This window comes from Mobula hypostoma, chromosome 18 (assembly GCF_963921235.1).
Source record: "Mobula hypostoma chromosome 18, sMobHyp1.1, whole genome shotgun sequence".
Classification (NCBI taxonomy): Eukaryota; Metazoa; Chordata; class Chondrichthyes; order Myliobatiformes; family Myliobatidae; genus Mobula; species Mobula hypostoma.
In genome coordinates, this window is record NC_086114.1 from 57,654,906 (window position 1) to 57,673,970 (window position 19,065).

At 39.8% G+C, this 19,065-nt stretch overlaps 1 protein-coding gene across 2 annotated transcripts in view; it reads left to right on the forward strand.

The window, feature by feature from the left end:
• The first annotated feature begins 1,229 nt into the window (after positions 1 to 1,229).
• The window catches only part of cib2 (calcium and integrin binding family member 2), a 110,409-nt gene continuing 92,573 nt past the window's right edge, over positions 1,230 to 19,065 (forward strand). For both annotated transcript variants that reach the window (XM_063070250.1, XM_063070251.1), the window contains exons 1-2: positions 1,230 to 1,408; positions 11,828 to 11,862. In XM_063070250.1, coding sequence (XP_062926320.1) covers positions 1,358 to 1,408; positions 11,828 to 11,862 — 86 coding nt within the window. In that variant the 5' untranslated portion in view covers positions 1,230 to 1,357. The remainder of the gene's footprint in view (positions 1,409 to 11,827; positions 11,863 to 19,065) is intronic.

Here is a 19,065-nt window from a genome sequence, read left to right on the forward strand (position 1 = left end):
AATTCTGACCTCTTGCACGTCTCCAGTTGTCTTAATAGTTCTACCACTGGCAGCCTTGTCTTCAGCTATAGTTGCCCTAAGCTATAAAATTCTTTCTGAGAACCCCATAGCCTCGCTACCTTCATTTCTGTCTTTGAACATATTTTGGCCTAGAGATTCGGCATCATATTTTTGATTCCCGCCATCGGATACTACTTTACATTTAAAGTAGTGTTCGAATGCATCTTTCACGACCTCAGGACAACCCGGAGCATTTTACTGCCCAAGAAATAGACTCAAATTCGAGGTAGGTCATGTTGCAATATAGAAAATTTAGCTTTCAATGTGCACTCAGGAAAATCGCACAATTACGGGCCTAAATGGATACGACAGCAAGGGAGAGAATCCCACCCCCCTCCCCACCGTTTTTGTTAACACAATTAATGCCCTGTCATGACTTCAACGCTGCTTGTGAGAGTAAACGCTGTCCTCAATTAATGACTTATGGAAAGGCAGCAGCTCTAGTGTTGCAGCACTGTCTCAACCCCACGCCCCCAAAGTGACAGAAATATCACTTAGAGAGTCGAGACACGAGACTGAGATCTGCGGAAACAAGCAATCTACAGACGAAACAAAGGTCCGGCAGCATCTGAGCGGAAAATAAACTGTCGATATTTCGGGTCGTTTGTTCTTGTCTTCCTGTACTCCGCTATAAGGTGTGTCGTCTTTGGGGGGGAAATTCCTCCTCCCTCCGAGGACCTGGTGCAGGGTTTCGACCCGAAACGTCGGCAGTTCCCTTCCTCCTGCAAATGTCACTCGACCCACCGAGTTCCTCCAGCTGACGTGTCGATCCATTGGAGAGTCTTGGGCATTGAGCTTTCAGTGCAGCACTCTACACTGTAGGGTACTTTGATCACAGTCACAGCCGAAGTACGGGTTTGAAGTCCTCCCCGGACCCCGTCTGCGCCCCCTAATGGTCTCTGGCTGGCTGGCAAGGCAGGGCCAATCGGCGAATACTGTACTGAGCACAAGACTGGTCTCCGGGAGCTGTCCCTGCTGAAACTGCTACCGAGCCGGGAAAGGAGACTTTAAAACAAAAGACAACAGACTAAGGGAGGGAAAATGTAACCCTTCCCCTTCTAACCCAGTCTCCACGGGGGGGGGTGTGTGGGGGGGGGGAGACTGTACACACCAGAAGGGGGAAGAAAGCACCGAGCCACTCACCAGACGCTGGCTGGTGCTTTTGAAATTCAATGCTGGCTGGGGATCCTTCTGCGTGGGATCACGCCGTGTAAATGCCCTAAATGAATACAGTAGAAGGAGCGCCCGGAACAGCTAGTGTGATGCATCTCTACAAGAGGAATGTCACTGGTTTAAGATGGGTAATAAGCAGACGATATTTACTGATGAACAACTAGACGCCTACCAGGTAAGAAGATGGAAAGGGAATCGCAGAAGATCGTGCACGAAGCGTGCTGGGCTCGGAGTCTTACTGTCGCCGTCTCAAAACTAACCAAATCAGTCTGAACACCTCGGCTGATTGTTAAATTCGAGTCAAAATGTTTCTTCCCGAAGGGTTTACTTTTACGTGTGGCGTTCCTGTGGATTTGAGCGGTGTAGATTTATTTTTATGCTAATAGCAACATCAGTTAAACGTGTTTATTGCTGTCTCGTTTTCAATCGATCGGCTAAACAGAGGCAAAATTAAACGTGAAATTTATAACATCTATTCAAAAGTTTAAGGCGGGGCGGTGAAATTGTCTGATTTGAATGGGAAACTTCGTCCACTCGAAGTAATTTATAATATGTTAATTGTGTTTATATTTTCTCGACTCACTGTAGTTCAAACAACTTCATTAAATCCCCCCTGGGCTCTTACAGCTGTTCAGTGTTGCGTACGACTGCGATTATTTCAGGCGAAACCGAGAGTCGGTATAGGGAACATGGAGAAGAACAATTTAACATTACATCTAAAACAATTTGAGCTTCCTGTATGCGGATATGTCCATGTAAGTTTAGTGATAAAACGTTGCAGTCCGTATTAGCCGCAGTGTCCTGCAGCCGAGTGGTTGTAAATCTCGCGTCAGTTTCACGTACTGAGTCAACCATGAGGTCCGTCTGTTTGGGCTAATCGAAGTGTAGATTGCTGTAAGAAAATGAAACTATTCATGTTAATACATAATTGAAAGAAAGTATGAATGGTTTTAACCCAGGGAACCACATGGCCAGAACACCCGATTAATTCTTCACTGCGTTATTCAGCAGAAGGGGAAACAAGGTGTTACGAAACCATGATACGATGTGCAGAATGTAAGATTAAAACCTCCAGTGAAGTGAGCTTCAGGGGAAATATTCCAGCAGCTAGTTGACTGATTTCTTACCAATGCAGGCTGTGCGTTTGATAGAGTCTGCTTGGTTCTAGAACAGCTTCTGGTAACGTTCCACAGGGAAGACTGCTGAAAGCGTTTAGGATTCAGGGGAGAGTGAAAAACTGAATCCAATGGAGTCCCAGTGACAGGAAGTGAAGGTTGGCAGGTGTATTTGTGATTGAACGGCTGTTTCCAATGGGGTTACTCTGGGTTAAATACTAAGTATGTATCTATTAATAATTTAGGAATACGTAGAGGGCATGATGAAGTTTGGAACTGACACAAAACTTGTGGCTGACAGTGAGGAGGAAAATGTCAGACTGCAGATACATAGAGGTGGTTTGCTCTCCTGAGCAGAAAAAATGGCGAATGGAATTTAATTCGGAGAAATGTGCGCTAATGTATTTGGGGAGATGGAACAAGAGGTCGTGGGAATTGATACTAAATATGAGGATAATGAGCAATGTGATACAGAGATAGATATGCTTTTCCACAGATTCTAAGGGTATCAGCAGGTTGGGTTGATAATTTGGTAAAAGGACTTTCCATTATTACCCCAGGTATAGAATATAATTGCAGGGAGGTGAGACTAGATTTTTATATAATACTGGTTAAACCTCAGCTTGGAAACTTTGTGTAGTTCTGTTCACCATATTATAGAACAGTTGCAACTTCTTTGGACAGGAGATTTACCAGGATGTTGAAAGAAAAATACAAAGGCGTGCAGATGTTGGAATCTCACAGGAAAGAAAGACTGAAATAAATACAGAAAGGGCTCTCAACTATTAACTCTCTCCTTTCACAGACCCTCTTTGACTTGCTGAGTATTTCCAGCATTGTCTCTTTTACAGGGATGTTGCCAGGACTGAAAATGTTAGCTACGAGGAAAGATTGACCAATTTAGGGTTCTTTTTCTTGCAATAGAGGAGGTGGGATAGGTGGGGAGAGTAACACAATTGAATTTTATATCGATGTGAGCCTCCTATCATAAATAACTATATTTGTAGATGTATTTGATGGGACTCAACAGTGATTTTCACTTGGCGGGAAGTGGTGTGGGTAGTGCACTGGAACACTGTAAGGATGATGGAGGCTAAAATCTTCATCATACTTAAAAAGTACTTAGTTCATAGAATAACTCAGCACAGAGAATAGCACAGCCTTTCAACCCAACTTGTCCACGTCAACCAAGATGCCCATTTGCTGCTTTTGGCCCTTGTCCTTGTAAACCTTTCCCATCCATGTACCTGTCACTCTACCAGTCTCAGCCACTTCCAATGGCAGTGCAATCCATGTATGGGCCACATTTAAATCTTTCCCCTTTCATCTTAAAATCATGCCCTCTAGTTTTTGATTCCCTGTACCCAGGAAAAATGCCTTATTTATTTATCTTACTTATGCCCTTAATGATTTTATTCACCTTGATAACATCACCCTATGCTCCAACAAATAAAGACCTAGCCTGCCCAAACTTTCCTTATAGCTCAGGCCCTTGAGTGGCAACATTGTCATTAGTCAACTTTGCATTCTTTCCAGCTTGATGATACCTTTCCTATAACAGGGCGAGCAAAACTGTACACAAGACTCCAGATATGGTTCATCAATATCTGTGTAACCGCTACATTGTATCTCAGCTCCTAAACTAAATGCCAACTGGTGTGCACCAAGACCTATAATCCACATGGCTACAGACTCAATGCTGGAAAATTGGATTAAACTCGATAACTCTTTTTATTCTGGCATGGATGTAATTGTTTGAATGGCCTCTCCTGTGTGGAAATATTTTAAACTTGTATGGGCGAGTAATTGCAAGAAAGTCCAGAAGCACCTCTCACATATTGAAAGAAGCATGGCTGGCAGGCTTTTGCAGTGATGTTTTGTTCTCAAGAGTAGGCATTAATTAATCTACTTTACCAGTTATAATGACAGTTCAAGCCTCATTCCAGACAGTTGAAGTAGTACAGATGAAGAAACTACTCTTTGGGTGAAATTTTAAACTGTGGTCTTGCCTTCAGGTTTGGAAGTATGGAAAGCCAAGGCATTTTCTCTAATAAGAGTAGGGAATTCTCCTTTGTGTCCTTATATTTATCACTTAACCAACACTACCGCAAGAGATTGACCAGTTTGACCATCTCACTCCTGTTTGTAAAATGTTGATGCTGCATTTCCTATATGGTAATGAAGTATTCAATTGGCTGTAAAGTACTTTGGGATGTCCTGAGGGCTTGAAAAGCATTGAGTATATGCAAATCTTTCTTTCATAGTTTTCCTAAACTTCCAGATACAGAACTTTGGCAAAGAAATATTAAACTGAATGGGTCAGAAATAGTACTGTAAATTGACTACTTTAATTAATCACTAACTCTAGCAGTTTTTCCCATTGTAAACATATTTTAACTGACTACGGATCCTTTGCGACTGGTTATCAGTACTATCCATACTATCCTTTGGCTGTAACAGTCACATACTTACAGATATACCCTTAGGGTATATGAAGAGGTGTCTCTAGGGGGACGTCATTTGACTAACTTGTGTCTGAGGAAGATGGTCAGGTTTACTGTTGAAATGGTACAATCAGTATCTGTAAGTATGTGACTGTTAAAGGTCAAAGGAAGGTAAACATATTTTGTATAGTTCTGTAACATTTTCAGTAAAAGATTTATAAGAATACACAGTAATCTTTCACCAAGGATTTTCACAGTTTTGTAATCAAAATGTTCAGAGTAAAGGATGCCGTTCTCAACCCTACAGTTCACCTTTAATGTGACAGGGCTGAAGGCTTCCTTGTGAGCACAGATTTATGGCAGTCAGATTTTATTAAATGCAGGAGCAGGCTTCAGGCACCAAGTAAACTATTCCTGTATTATTTCATATGTTTGTTTCTCTTTACCCACAAAGACAAATTATACCTTCAGAGTGATCTCGGCAGAAGCATAATCGTCATTTGTGCTTTGATGATTCTAAAGCTCAATTTCTAGTTAAGCATCAGGAATATCCAGGCCAAAAACCAACTGTCAACCATATGTAAAAATATGCAGCACCTGCCATCATTCTTGTTCATACACAATTTTGTAGCACACATGATGCCTGCAGTTTCAAATATACACAAATCTCAATAGTGTTTAATATACTATATCCTCAATGCAAATAAGCATTAATAGATTTTAGCAGCCTTCATGTCTGTAAGTATGCACAAATAAATATTGTAAAGAGACAAATTGTATGGAGAATCAGAAAGAAAGCTTTAACTTTTATTATTGAAAATGCATTTTGAACAAAATGGATTGCTCTATTGATTACTGTAAGTTTTTATTTGAAGTGATCCACAGGGAATTGATTACATCAAAAGTTGCTCAGATTACCTCAGAAACATGACAGCAAAATACCATTGCAATCTTGCAATAGAGCTATTAATTTGTTTAAGCCTGTTTTAAATAATGAATTGTTTGTGATTTTATATTTTATGTTTACTTTCTGTGTGTTTGAAGCCTCCTAAAGAACCTGTTCCAGTACAGTGCAGTAATTTTGTTGTAGAGTCAGGTATGAGCCTTTGACGCTTGATCTGAAGTCAAAGATTCAAAGAACATGTATTATCAAAGTATGTACACAGCTGAGATTTGTCTTTCCACTGGCAGCCACAAAATGGAAACACCATGGGTTTAAGAAAACATCAAACACCCATCGCGTGAAAAAAGGAACAACTTGTGCCAATGGCGAAAAGCAAGCAAACAGCACATAGAATATCAAACGTCAAACCAGCAGTCCAGTAGTATTCAGTTTAGATCAGTTCAGCGTTCTGCCACTAGCCCACTGCAAGTTGCAGGGCCATTCTTTGCCGAACTGCCCCAGTCCACATCGATCGTCCCGATCAGACCACTCAAAAACAGCAAAAAAAAAGTAACCAGAATCTCAACAGGAACCTCAAAGTCCCCCAAAATGAATCCACAACCTCACTTGCAACATGGATCTCAAGACTCCTGCATGTTCCTCTGACAGCAACTAGCGAGAGGGAAAGGAAGACTAGTCAAACGCAGTCAGACAAAGTTGAACACTCCCGTCCTTGCTGACTTCATTTTGCTAGTGATTTTGGAAAATGATTATGTCAAAAAACTCTGCTACGGAAATTGTTTGAAAGCATGTGATAAAATTTGCTTTCAATGCTTTCAACTGCAGTTGAGGTAGTGATTAGTTACACCAAGGACTGGGGCTGTGAATGGCCACTTGCTTATGTATCTTACCTTCTGGCCAAAAGAGAAAATTAACACCCAGGCTAAGAGAGAGGATTTGGTAGTTCCACTTAGAACTTCAAGGTTTCACCAGTTCTTGCTAAAAGGATCATTTACACTAACTCACTATCTACTGGCCACAAGCTCTATCTGTTCTGGGTCCATCTGCTATTCCTTTTATGGTGGCAGGCATAGAGGTGAGCCATCCTATTGTCTAAGTGTAACTATGATACCAGGTATAGAACATCCAAACCATATGGACACACCTCTTTAGACTACTAAATGAACATGGAAAGCAAAATTTATAAACACAAGAGATTCTGCAGATGCTAGAAATTCAGAGCAAAACAGACACAATTCTGGAAAATCTCAGCAGGTCAGGCAGCATCTATGGAAATGAATAAACAATGAATAATCAGCCGAGACCCTTCTTCAGGACTGGAAGGGAAGGGGAAAATAACAGAATAAAGAGGTGGGGGGAGGTGAGGGAGGAGAAGGAAGATTAGCTAGGTGAGTATTGGTGAGGAATTCTTGTAGACCATTTCATTATAGTGCATAATAACAGTACTAAAAAAGAAGATTGTGTCAGTGAACACATTCCTAAAGTGAATTCAAAATTGTTCAGAACAACACACTATTTTTCTAAGAGTCAAGATTAGTATTTACTAGCCCAGGGCTGGAGGCTGCTCCAATATCTGGCGAATCTGCAAGTTTAACAAAAGTAAAGTCACACTGCTGTGACATCAGATATCTGTACTCAGTTAAATTCGTAAAATTGTAAAATCAATTTATATTTTCTTTGTAAAAGGGAGAAGCAGTCTAATATATAATAATGACGTTTAAAGGTTATTACCAGTTTAAAATGTCTGTCATGCGACTATCTCCTTTTTGGGTTATAACAACGTGACTATAAAAAATTCCACTGATGATCTACAGAGAGCCATTGTTATGTTATACACTTCATCTTTGAGTTTATCTTGCCAGGCTGAAGAAAAGCTTTTATCCCCTGGTATGATAAGGTAGACTGTTGACCTCACAATCTACCTTGTTATGATCTTGTGCCTTATTATTTACCTGCTCTGCACTTTCTCTGTAGCTGTTAAACTGTATTCTGCATTGTTATTGATTTACCTTGCTCTACCTCACTGTGTTGTGTAATGATTTGATTTGTATGAACAATATTCAAGACAAGCTTTTCACTGTATTCCTGTACATGTGACAATAATAAACTGTTTCCAATTCCAATTCATCCCATACATGCTGTAGCAGACTTTGTTAAAGGCTAACAAACAACTGAACTCAAATACATTACAACAGTGCTTTAATTTTAGGTGGAGTAACCTAGGTAAAAGGCTGAGGTCATGATGCACGATCCCAGCCAAAATGAACAGAGCTTAAGGAGATGAACAATCATGAACTGTGAATAAATGTTTTCAACCTACAAAGCCCAAAGGCGATTAGGGGCAGGAAATGGTGTATAATAGGAAGAGGCCAAGGGGTGGTAGAATTTTGTGTGTATTTGAGGTACTTACATCTAAATATCTTCAGTCTTTTATGGTGTTCCTTGTTCCCACAAATTGTCTTCGTCCCTGTGTTACGGGGATCCTGCAACTGCAATTGTTTGAACATTGTTATTCAAAATATATCTGGATTCCTAGATGTAACAGGAGAGAAGGTGGTTTTCCTGGTGTTTATTATCATCTGTACTTTTAAAACTTATCTCACTGTGACCTGTTCTGGACAGTATATCTGTTTGAATATATTTCAAAGCATTATGACCTTTGTCCATGACCAATGATCAATGTACAGAAGCTGAAACTTAAATATTCTTATTTTAGATAAATAATGTGGGCTTGGAGCTTTCCTTGGAGCCTGATTGTTTACTCAGATTAATACCCAGGTAGATGCGTTCCTCACATGCATTCAACCAATGATGAACAAAGTATTGTGTGTAACATAGGAATTGCTATTGCAAGAATTCAATATATTCCTTAGACCTCACAAACTCTTTAGGTATCAGGTCAAATTATTTATGTAATTGATTGGAAATAAATGGTAACTCTTTAGCCTTCTGCAACTTTTCAGTTGTATCTGAACTTTGAAATCCGATAATTTCTTTGACACAACAAGATTAGAAGTTACTGGAAAATATCCAGCATCTATGACTCGATTTCGCAGATTTCTGTTCTCTTTCAGTGCAGTATAACCCAGTTACTATTAAACATTAGTATATTTGCTTCATGGTAATCATAATTTAAGGGAATGTGAGATAAACATAAGTGAGAAGTAGAAAGTTGGTTTGGAAGGGTTAGATAAGAGTGGTTTTTGAGCATTGGTCATTTATTTCTGTGTTGATGATCTTTTATATTATCAATGAACTTTGTTGATGATTAGAAAATGTAGTACAGGCTAAATTTCTGAACATGTGCCCTGAGTTGACAACTAACCTGTCTGTAGTTTGTAAAGAAGGAGATGTTTCTGACCTTTTATGATTAAATGTTAAACTGAATCTGGCTCCAGTTTCAATGTGCACAGTTTCAGTCCCCATTATTACTGCCTGGCTACTGAGCTAGGTCTGTCTTACAGTCCCTGAGGTAACACAATATCAAAGCATAATACATTGGTTCTGGAAAGGAAGAACATTCAAGGTCCAGAGAGAGGCAGTAGAATTTAATAATGAAATAGAATCTGAAGTAAAGGCTCATCTTGAAACACTAGACATTTTAAATAATCCTGCCCTAATATCTAGATTGACTTTTGTTTGCTTAATTAAAGTGCTTACCCCCATGGTCTCATGTTTCATTCTATAGAATTTCAGAGTCACTTAGTGTATATGCTAATGATGATAAGTGTTTCAGTCCAACTAATTTCTGGAACTTTTAAAACACATGTAGTTTTTCTTTGTGTTATGGTCAATTGATATCGATAGCTTAAAGCAAACAATATGATGGTGATTTGGCAGCCTGGAATTTTAAGTCTTGGGCCATCAGCAGATTGAAGAGAGGTAATCTACAATGACTCCTTAACTATTAGATTCTTACCGTTATCTACAAGGTACACAACTGGAATGTGATGAAGAAGCTGCATTTGTCTGGGTGTCCAGAAATTTGACACCATCCAGGACAAATCATGCTGCTTGATTGGCAGTCTTTATATATCTCAACCCATGCACCTCTGTCACCAAGCTAGCATCAACAAAATTCTGTGCAACAACCCACCATTGCTTCTTCTGCAGTGTTTGTGTACAAGGACACCCTGCAAACTTACACTAAAAGCTGTTTGCAGAGCGACTTGAGTGTCCTTAAACATGAATCATCAGAAGTTAGTGCACTGGTACAGCAACTTACCGCAAGAGGATTTTAGTACAAATGGAAGGCTGTCTTGCTGCGGTTCTATAGGACAACCAGGATATTGTGTATAGATCGTAAGCTGGAAATGTGGCCACCCAGCAATGAAACCGTAGCCCAACCAAGGGCAACATGTAGTTAAACCAAACATTCAGGTTTCTTTACAAGATGCAATGATATTCCTACAAACTGAGTTCCACACGATAGTTGATGCCTGTGGGTGCACTGGAGCCAGCAAATCTATCCTGCTGGACTCCAAGCACTCATTCATATATACAGGCTGTCTGTAAGTCCAGTATACGTAACCTAGGGTGGACCTGTTTGGGATAGAGAGACTGCAACAAAAGTTCACCAGATTGATTCCTGCGATGAGGGTGCACTCGCCAGTCACCGATGCTGTGCGTAGTTGAATGCATCATGTGTATTTTGTGTGTACTCTCTGTTTATTGTGTGTGTGGTGTTCATTTTGTGTGCAGTCGTTGTAAAATACTCCACACTGTTGGGAACAAATACCATAGAAACACTATTCATGTATTGTACACTGTATGTACTCTGTGTACATAAATAATGCACCTTGCAAACAGTCTACACTCAAAATACACATCCTTCACACAGAACATAAACTGTACTTCATACAACAAAGCAAACACTACGCACTTAAAATGCTCATTGTGTGCAAAAAAAGCATAAACTGTGCACAGAAAATGCACAGAATGTGTGTCTTGCTGAGAAAATATGTACAAAACCCCACCATGTGCAGAAAATGTGCTTGGCACATACAAAACAAAAATACACACCATGAACAGAAATTATGGGCTGTGTGTGTGATAAAGGTGTGCAGAAAGTAGACCACTGTATGGATATTTCCAAAATGCTCACCATGAACAGAAGGCAGATATTGCACACACTCTTCACGCAAAATAAATACTGTGCACATGATGCAAAGCAACAAATTTCACCTCATGGAAGATAGTGATTAGAAACCTGATTCTGATTAAAAATACAGTATATACTATAAAATAAGGCAGCATGCAAATATATCCTACATGCAAAACAAACACATTGCTCACAAAATCTACATGCACACATGAGGCAAACATCCTGTACACAAAATGATCGATGTGCACACAAAATATAGATCATGCACACAATGTACTATGGGCATACCAAACAAAACTATACACACAAGATACACAACAGGCACAAGATGAACACAGCATGTTCTCAATATCAACACTAGGCACACCCTAACAATGCTATGCACACAATATACAGGGAACTCAATAATGTTTGAATAGGTTTTAGCTAATATTTTTTTAAATATGAAGAAAGAGGAATGATTTCACTTTGGGTGGTAATTTTGAAGTGTTTTGCCCACTTATGTTAATAGTGTATAAAATGGACTAACTGAGGTAAATCAGGATATTGACTGAGGTGCTGAGATTGAATGATCAATTTCAGGCTGTTTGCTGTAACACTTAAAAGCGCCTGGAAGTTAGAGCATGCTTTAACTCATACCCTTTGGAGGTTGACGGTGTAAGCAAATCTCAGTGGATATTTCATCCCAGCAGTGAAAACCTCCAGGACTTTCTGTATTATTCAGTTTGCTATAGTTTGATAGAACATCTGAATAAAAGAAGAAGTTATATTTTGTGCCAAGAGTATTAAGCTAATCGCTCATTTCAGTTGACAGAGTATCAAAACCTCAACCACTGCATCATATCCTTCGATGAAATCAACTGCAGTAAACCTGAGACTTCAAAATCTTATTATTGGTGCTGGACTGCAGATATTGAGTGTCCATGTGGCTACTAGTGATGGTATGGGTTCCCTCAATAGGTCCTGGGCTTATTGTGATAGCTCATCCCCTGTGACTGAACTAAAACTCTTGTCTTCTCTCTTTCAGGACTGCACCTTTTTTACCCGCAAAGAAATCCTTCGGTGAGTGATGACATCAGGGGGTTGAATTTGAGTTTTCTTGTCTGGCTGAGTTTCCATTTTGTCAAGCATGATGGTAATGAATGATTGCACAAACTTTCTGAATGAAAAATGCATCTTTCATGTCACCTTCATATGGGTAGCATGGAATCAGTGTTGGAATCTCTGCCTTGAATTTAGCGTTAGTGGATATAAATAATAATTCAAGGGAATTTAACTTACCAAAATCTAATTTCAACTACATTAAGCTGACTATATTTTAGGAATTGGATTTGTCCTAGGGTCGAGGTTCTGAACTGGAAGAAGGCCAAACTTGAAGAAATGAGAAAGGATCTAAAAAGCGTGGATTGGGACAGGTTGTTCTCTGGCAAAGGTGTGATCGGTAGGTGGGAAGCCTTCAAAGGAGAAATTTTGAGAGTGCAGAGTTTGTATGTTCCTGTCAGGATTAAAGGCAAAGTGAATAGGAATAAGGAACCTTGGTTCTCAAGGGATATTGCAACTCTGATAAAGAAGAAGAGGGAGTTGTATGACATGTATAGGAAAAAGGGAGTAAATAAGGTGCTTGAGGAGTATAAGAAGTGCAAGAAAATACTTAAGAAAGAAATCAGGAGGGCTAAAAGAAGATATGAGGTTGCCTTGGCAGTCAAAGTGAAGGATAATCCAAAGAGCTTTTACAGGTATGTTAAGAGCAAAAGGATTGTAAGGAATAAAATTAGTCCTCTTGAAGATCAGAGTGGTCGGCTATGTGCGGAACCAAAGGAAATGGGGGAGATCTTAAATAGGTTTTTTGCGTCTGTATTTACTAAGGAAGCTGGCATGAAGTCTATGGAGTTAAGGGAAACAAGTAGTGAGATCATGGAAACTGTACAGATTGAAAAGGAGGAGGTGCTTGCTGTCTTGAGGAAAATTAAAGTGGATAAATCCCCGGGACCTGACAGGGTGTTCCCTCGGACCTTGAAGGGGACTAGTGTTGAAATTGCAGGGGCCCTGGCAGAAATATTTAAAATGTCGCTGTCTACAGGTGAGGTGCCGGAAGATTGGAGAGTGGTTCATGTTGTTCCGTTGTTTAAAAAAGGATCGAAAAGTAACCCAGGAAATTATAGGCCGGTAAGTTTAACGTCGGTAGTAGGTAAGTTATTGGAGGGTGTACTAAGAGACAGAATGTATAAGCATTTGGATAGACGGGGACTTATTAAGGAGAGTCAACATGGCTTTGTGCGTGGTAGGTCATGTTTGACCAATCTATTGGAGTTTTTCGACGAGGTTACCATGAAAGTGGATGAAGGGAAGGCAGTGGATATTGTCTACATGGACTTCAGTAAGGCCTTTGACAAGGTCCCACATGGGAAGTTAGTTAGGAAAATACAGTCGCTAGGTATACATGGAGAGGTGGTAAATTGGATTAGACATTGGATCAATGGTAGAAGCCAAAGAGTGGTAGTAGAGAATTGCTTCTCTGAGTGGAGGCCTGTGACTAGTGGTGTACCACAGGGATCAGTGCTGGGTCCATTGTTATTTGTCATCTATATCAATGATCAATGTATCAATGATCTGGATGATAATGTGGTAAATTGGATCAGCAAATTTGCTGATGATACGAAGATTGGAGGTGTAGTAGACAGTGAGGAAGGTTTTCAGAGCCTGCAGAGGGACTTGGCCCAGCTGGAAAAATGGGCTGAAAAATGGCAGATGGAGATTCATACAGACAAGTGTGAGGTATTGCACGTTGGAAGGACAAACCAAGGTAGAACATACAGGGTTCTAACATAAGGCACTGAGGAGTGCAGTAGAGCAGAGGGATCTGGGAATACAGATACAAAATTCCCTAAAAGTGTCGTCACAGGTAGATAGGGTCGTAAAGAGAGCTTTTGGTACATTGGCCTTTATTAATCAAAGTATTGAGTATAAGAGCTGGAATGTTATGATGAGGTTGTATAAGGCATTGGTGAGGCCGAATCTGGAGTATTGTGTTCAGTTTTGGTCACCAAGTTACAGGAAGGATATTAATAAGGTTGAAAGAGTGCAGAGAAGGTTTACAAGGATGTTGCCGGGACTTGAGAAACTCAGTTACAGAGAAAGGTTGAATAGGTTAGGACTTTATTCCCTGGAGCGTAGAAGAATGAGGGGAGATTTGATAGAGGTATATAAAATTATGATGGGTATAGATAGAGTGAATGCAAGCAGGCTTTTTCCACTGAAGCAAGGGGAGAAAAAAACCAGAGGACGTGGGTTAAGGGTGAGGGGGGAAAAGTTTAAAGGGAACATTAAGGGGGGCTTCTTCACACAGAGAGTGGTGAGCTGGAATGAGCTGCCAGACGAGGTGGTAAATGCGGGTTCTTTTTTAACATTTAAGAATAAATTGGACAGATACATGGATGGGAGGTGTATGGAGAGATATGGTCAGTGAGACTAGGCAGAAAACGGTTCGGCACAGCCAAGAAGGGCCAAAAGGCCTGTTTCCGTGCTGTAGTTTTTCTATGGTTTCTATGGTTTCTAATCTTTCTAACCATTGAAAGGAATGACTTTATTTACAAACGTACATAGCACCATAATTTCAGGCAACCGCTGTGATCAAATTCAGATCAAGTGTGAACTTTGAGCAATTCTATTGAATTCTATTTCTGTATACTGTACATTCTAAAGAAATATTTTAATAATATTTAAAATTTTATTTATTACCTTCTTGTGGAGATTCATTGTGTACAAATTGGTTCTAGTATTCTCCACCTTACACCAGTGCCTGCCCTTAATCAACTACTGATTTATCCTGAAATTACGGTGCTGCATAAATAAGTCATCCTTTTCAATTGGTTACTACATTAGTTTTCACGCTTCAGTCAATATCTATGAGAAGATTGTTTGATGAAGCAGTTAGTAAACCATTTGTTTATTGGAGTGAACACAATTTTCATAGCCCTACTGAGATTGGAGATCCCTAGTTTCAACAGATGTATAGCATCATCAATAGCCCTTAATGCCACCTTGACAATAGTTCAGAATGGAAGTCTACTCAGTTGATTTAGGAAACAAACAATTCTCAAGCAAAGTAGTGTTCTCACACTCCTTCTGCTTCTGTGGACTCCTGGGAACAGCAAACGTATGAGAAACTGCTCTGCCTTTGGCCCTTGATGCAGCTCACAATTTTATTCCAAAGGTGAAGTTCTCCATCAGTGGAGAACCTATCTATACACAAACAAACAAAACTTCTTTTTGTTACATGTTAATTCTCTCATGCCATATCGTCAATTATTATAGCACACAAGATTTAGTTAAGCTTATTAACATATGAACTATTACCATACTAGTAGCTTAACAATATTCACATCTTATGCAGGATTAATAAATACAATATAATTTATAATTTTAAAAATTCTAAACTGCTTACAAAGCTCTTGCCATCTTTGGCTTCACACCACATACTGGAGGGGTGTTGTACACGTCTGGAAACAGAAAAGCCACTTCTACATTGGGACGCACAGCCTGTAGGTATTCATGTAGCCTGGGATATTATTCATGTTCTTTGATGCCAAGTACTATTCCATTTCATGCAGAAAACAACAATGCAGCCAGTTCTTAAAAAGCATTGGTGATTCACGTACATCAATTAGCTCTCATAAGCGTTGGTAGCAAAAATTATTTTTGACTTTGAGCACACAGGTTTTTTTGGATAAAGGAGTATAGGCTTTACCTTAAAATACCCTGTTGAATTTCCACAGGTGAGAAAGATTAATTGATCTTTTGCAACCTTGAAACTCAGGGCATATTTCTAGTTTTTTTCAGAAAAAACTGTTTCCTTTGGTATTCACTTTCAAAATGTGCCAGTTTCATCTGCATTAGAAACTGGCTGTGAGTTGTGACCTTTCTGCTTAATAGGTTTGGCCAGCTGCTCGTGGTGTCAGCACAGCTTTTCCATCCAGTTTAACATTATGCAGCACTGCTTCTCTAAGAATTTCTCAAACTAACCTTTGGAGCACAAAGGAAAAACATACAAGCTTTTAGAAGAACTTGTCTGCATCTGGGCACTTGATCCAAAATGTTGACTGCCCATTTCTCTCTACAGACACTGCCTGACTCACTGAGTTCCTCCAGCACCTGCAATTTTTGGCATCTCCAAGCGATTAAAGCAGTTTATTTAACTGCTCTGCTGTGTTCTTTCCTGAAGTTGGCATAGCTCCCCATTTTAAACGATTATACAATTGCTTTTTTTCTCAAATTATTGCTCATCTATGCAGCTTCTTTTCTCTGTTTGAGTTTTTTCATCATTTGTATGAATGCCTCACTAATATCGAACATTAGTTGAGTATTATTTGGTAAATCTGTAGAAATACTTGTTCTAATTTTTGCCTCCTTTTCCTGGTCTACAGGCTCAAGTGTCTCATTGTACCTTAAGGAGCCTGTTCAACCTTTCCATTTTCTGTGTTCAAGTCAATGTCTTCTTATGCTTCTTCACAGTTGCCGTGTCACTTTTTGAATCAATTTCATGTGATTTTCTCCTTAAGGTAATAGTGAACACTTACTATGGGAGATAGAGTATGGGTAAAGACACATGGGTCATGATGTTTATAAGACAATATCCCATAGTAACTGGATGGAGAGGCAGCTGAGTGGCTTGTGTATTCTAGCCACATTTGTGCAATCTTGGCCACCACACTGTACCCTGTAAAGGGGAAATCATTAATATATAAAAATAAAGCATCACAATTTATTGCTTGTACATGAATGAAATTATGCCAAAAGGTACTACTGCTTAGTACTACTAAATGGGGAGAGAATTCAAAGTTCTGAGATGCAACGGGACTTGGGAGTCCTCGTGCAGGATACCCTTAAGGTTAACCTCCAGGTTGAGTCGGTGGTGAAGAAGACAAATGCAATGTTGGCATTCATTTCTAGAGGAATAGAGTATAGGAGCAGGGATATGATGTTGAGGCTCTATAAGGCACTGGTAAGACTTCACTTGGAGTACTGTGGGCAGTTTTGGGCTCCTTATTTAAGAAGGGATGTGCTGACATTGGAGAGGGTTCAGAGAAGATTCACTAGAATGATTCTGGGAATGAGAGGGTTAACATATGAGGAATGTGTGTCCGCTCTTGGACTGTACTCCTTGGAGGTTAGAAGAATGAGGGGGGACATTATAGAAACATTTCGAATGTTGAAAGGCATGGACAGAGTGGACTTGGCAAAATTGTTTCCCATGGTGGGGGAGTCTAGTACAAGAGGGCATGACTTAAGGATTGAAGGGCGCCCACTCAAAACAGAGATGCAAAGAAACTTTTTTAGCCAGAGGGTGGTGAATCTGTGGAATTTGTTGCCATGGGTGGCAGTGGAGGCCAAGTCATTGGGTGTATTTAAGGCAGAGATTGATAGGTATCTGTGTAGCCAGGGCATCAAAGATTATGGTGAGATGGTGGGGCAGTGGGACTAAATGAGAGAATGGATCAGCTCATGATAAAATGGCGGAGCAGACTCGATGGGCGGAATGGCCGACCTGCTCCTTTGTCTTATGGTCTTACTGTATGTAGATCAAGGTCTGTCTCAACTAATTTATTTATATTTCTCTTTTTGATAAAACCCTTGATTATCCATCGTTTACACTTTTAACCATTATATTAATCACAATATATTTCTGCTTCCTTATGCTCCATGGTTGTTTTGTCTCGCCTCTGCCTCTAAGCGACTTGTGTTTATTTTTATTTAGCTTTTTCTTTGCAAATATATTTGAAAGATTGACACTTAGTGTTTTGCTCTTCTTTCTACCTTTGAGGCATCTCATCTGAAAGCTGGTGCCTCCGAGGCTGCTGTACTCATTCAGCACTAACCTGTTGTATCATGAGATCTGTAGACAAACCCCACCGCACTGGACTAAGCTGCTCTGTCTTGATTGCCACTTGAGGTGCTTATCTGTGCACTTTGTGTGTAGTTACATGCAGCTCAATGAGGCGTATACTGTGAGCTCCCGTACAGTATATAAGCCGATCGGCATAAATCCTCCCTACCATGTTCTGTAATACATCACTTCTTATCTTTGCTGCATCTTGTCGGATAAATCCTCAACTGCATTCAGAAGGTGGCCAGAAATCTGCCCTGGCAGACGATGGTGGGACAAGTGTAGAGGGTGCTGTTTAATGTGTGAACTCATTTTTATGTTTCTGCATTTTCATATGAACAGAACCTTAATCTGTGAGATCCTCTTAACAAATATTTGCATGGAGTAGGAAGTCATATTTGTCACTAATGCTTAAAGAGCGAAAGCTGATATTTATGCTCACAGTCCGTTCTTGTGATTTATTTCACAAACAAGAGAAAATCTGCGGATGCTGGAAATCTAAGCAACACCCACAGAATGCTAGAGGAACTCAGCAGGCCAGGCAGCATCTATGGAAAAGAGTACAGTCGATGTTTGGGCTGAGACGCTTCGTCAGGACTGCTGAAGGGTCTTGGCCTGAAGCGTCGACTGTACTTTTTTTCATAGATGCTGCCTGGCCTGCTGAGTTCTTCCAGCATTTTGTGTGTGTTGCCTGTGATTTATTTCTCGTTTTTGCACTTTTATACCTGTTCTCTTTTGATTGATCTCTCTTTCATTTTCCCTCTCTTATTTTCTTGTGTTTGTTCTCACTCTATTCTTACACCTTTTCTCTCTCCATCGCTCTCTGATTTACTCCTCTCTCCCTTGTTTTTAAATGTTATTTTCTCTTTCTTTCTCTTCTACTCTGTCTCATTCTTTCTAATTCTCTCTCTCTCTTTCTCCTGCTCATCCTTTCCCCATATCTTTCCCATTTTCCCGTTTCACTTCTTTTGTTGTCACCTACCTGTCAATAGACGACCAGTTACATATCCCACATTTTGATGGTCTCAGAGATAAATTTCCAATTGCCTTTTATTTTAAGCACTGTGACCATAAATGCATTCTAAATATGGTCTCACTAATCCCCAATGTAAATGAAGTAAAATTTCCCTACTTTTACGTGCAATTCCCCTCAGAGTAAATATTATATTCATCTTTCTAATTACAGACTAGTCTTTTGCAAATCAAGAGTGAGAACGCCAAGGTCGTTCTGTGTCTCAAAATCTCTCACCACTTAGATATTATGTATTTTTATTATTTTAGCTAAGATGATCAATTGCCCATTTTCCCTTATTAGATAGATCTTTGCCATTTACTGAACCCATTATAGCTAAGTATCTTCTTATGTCATTTTCATAATTTAC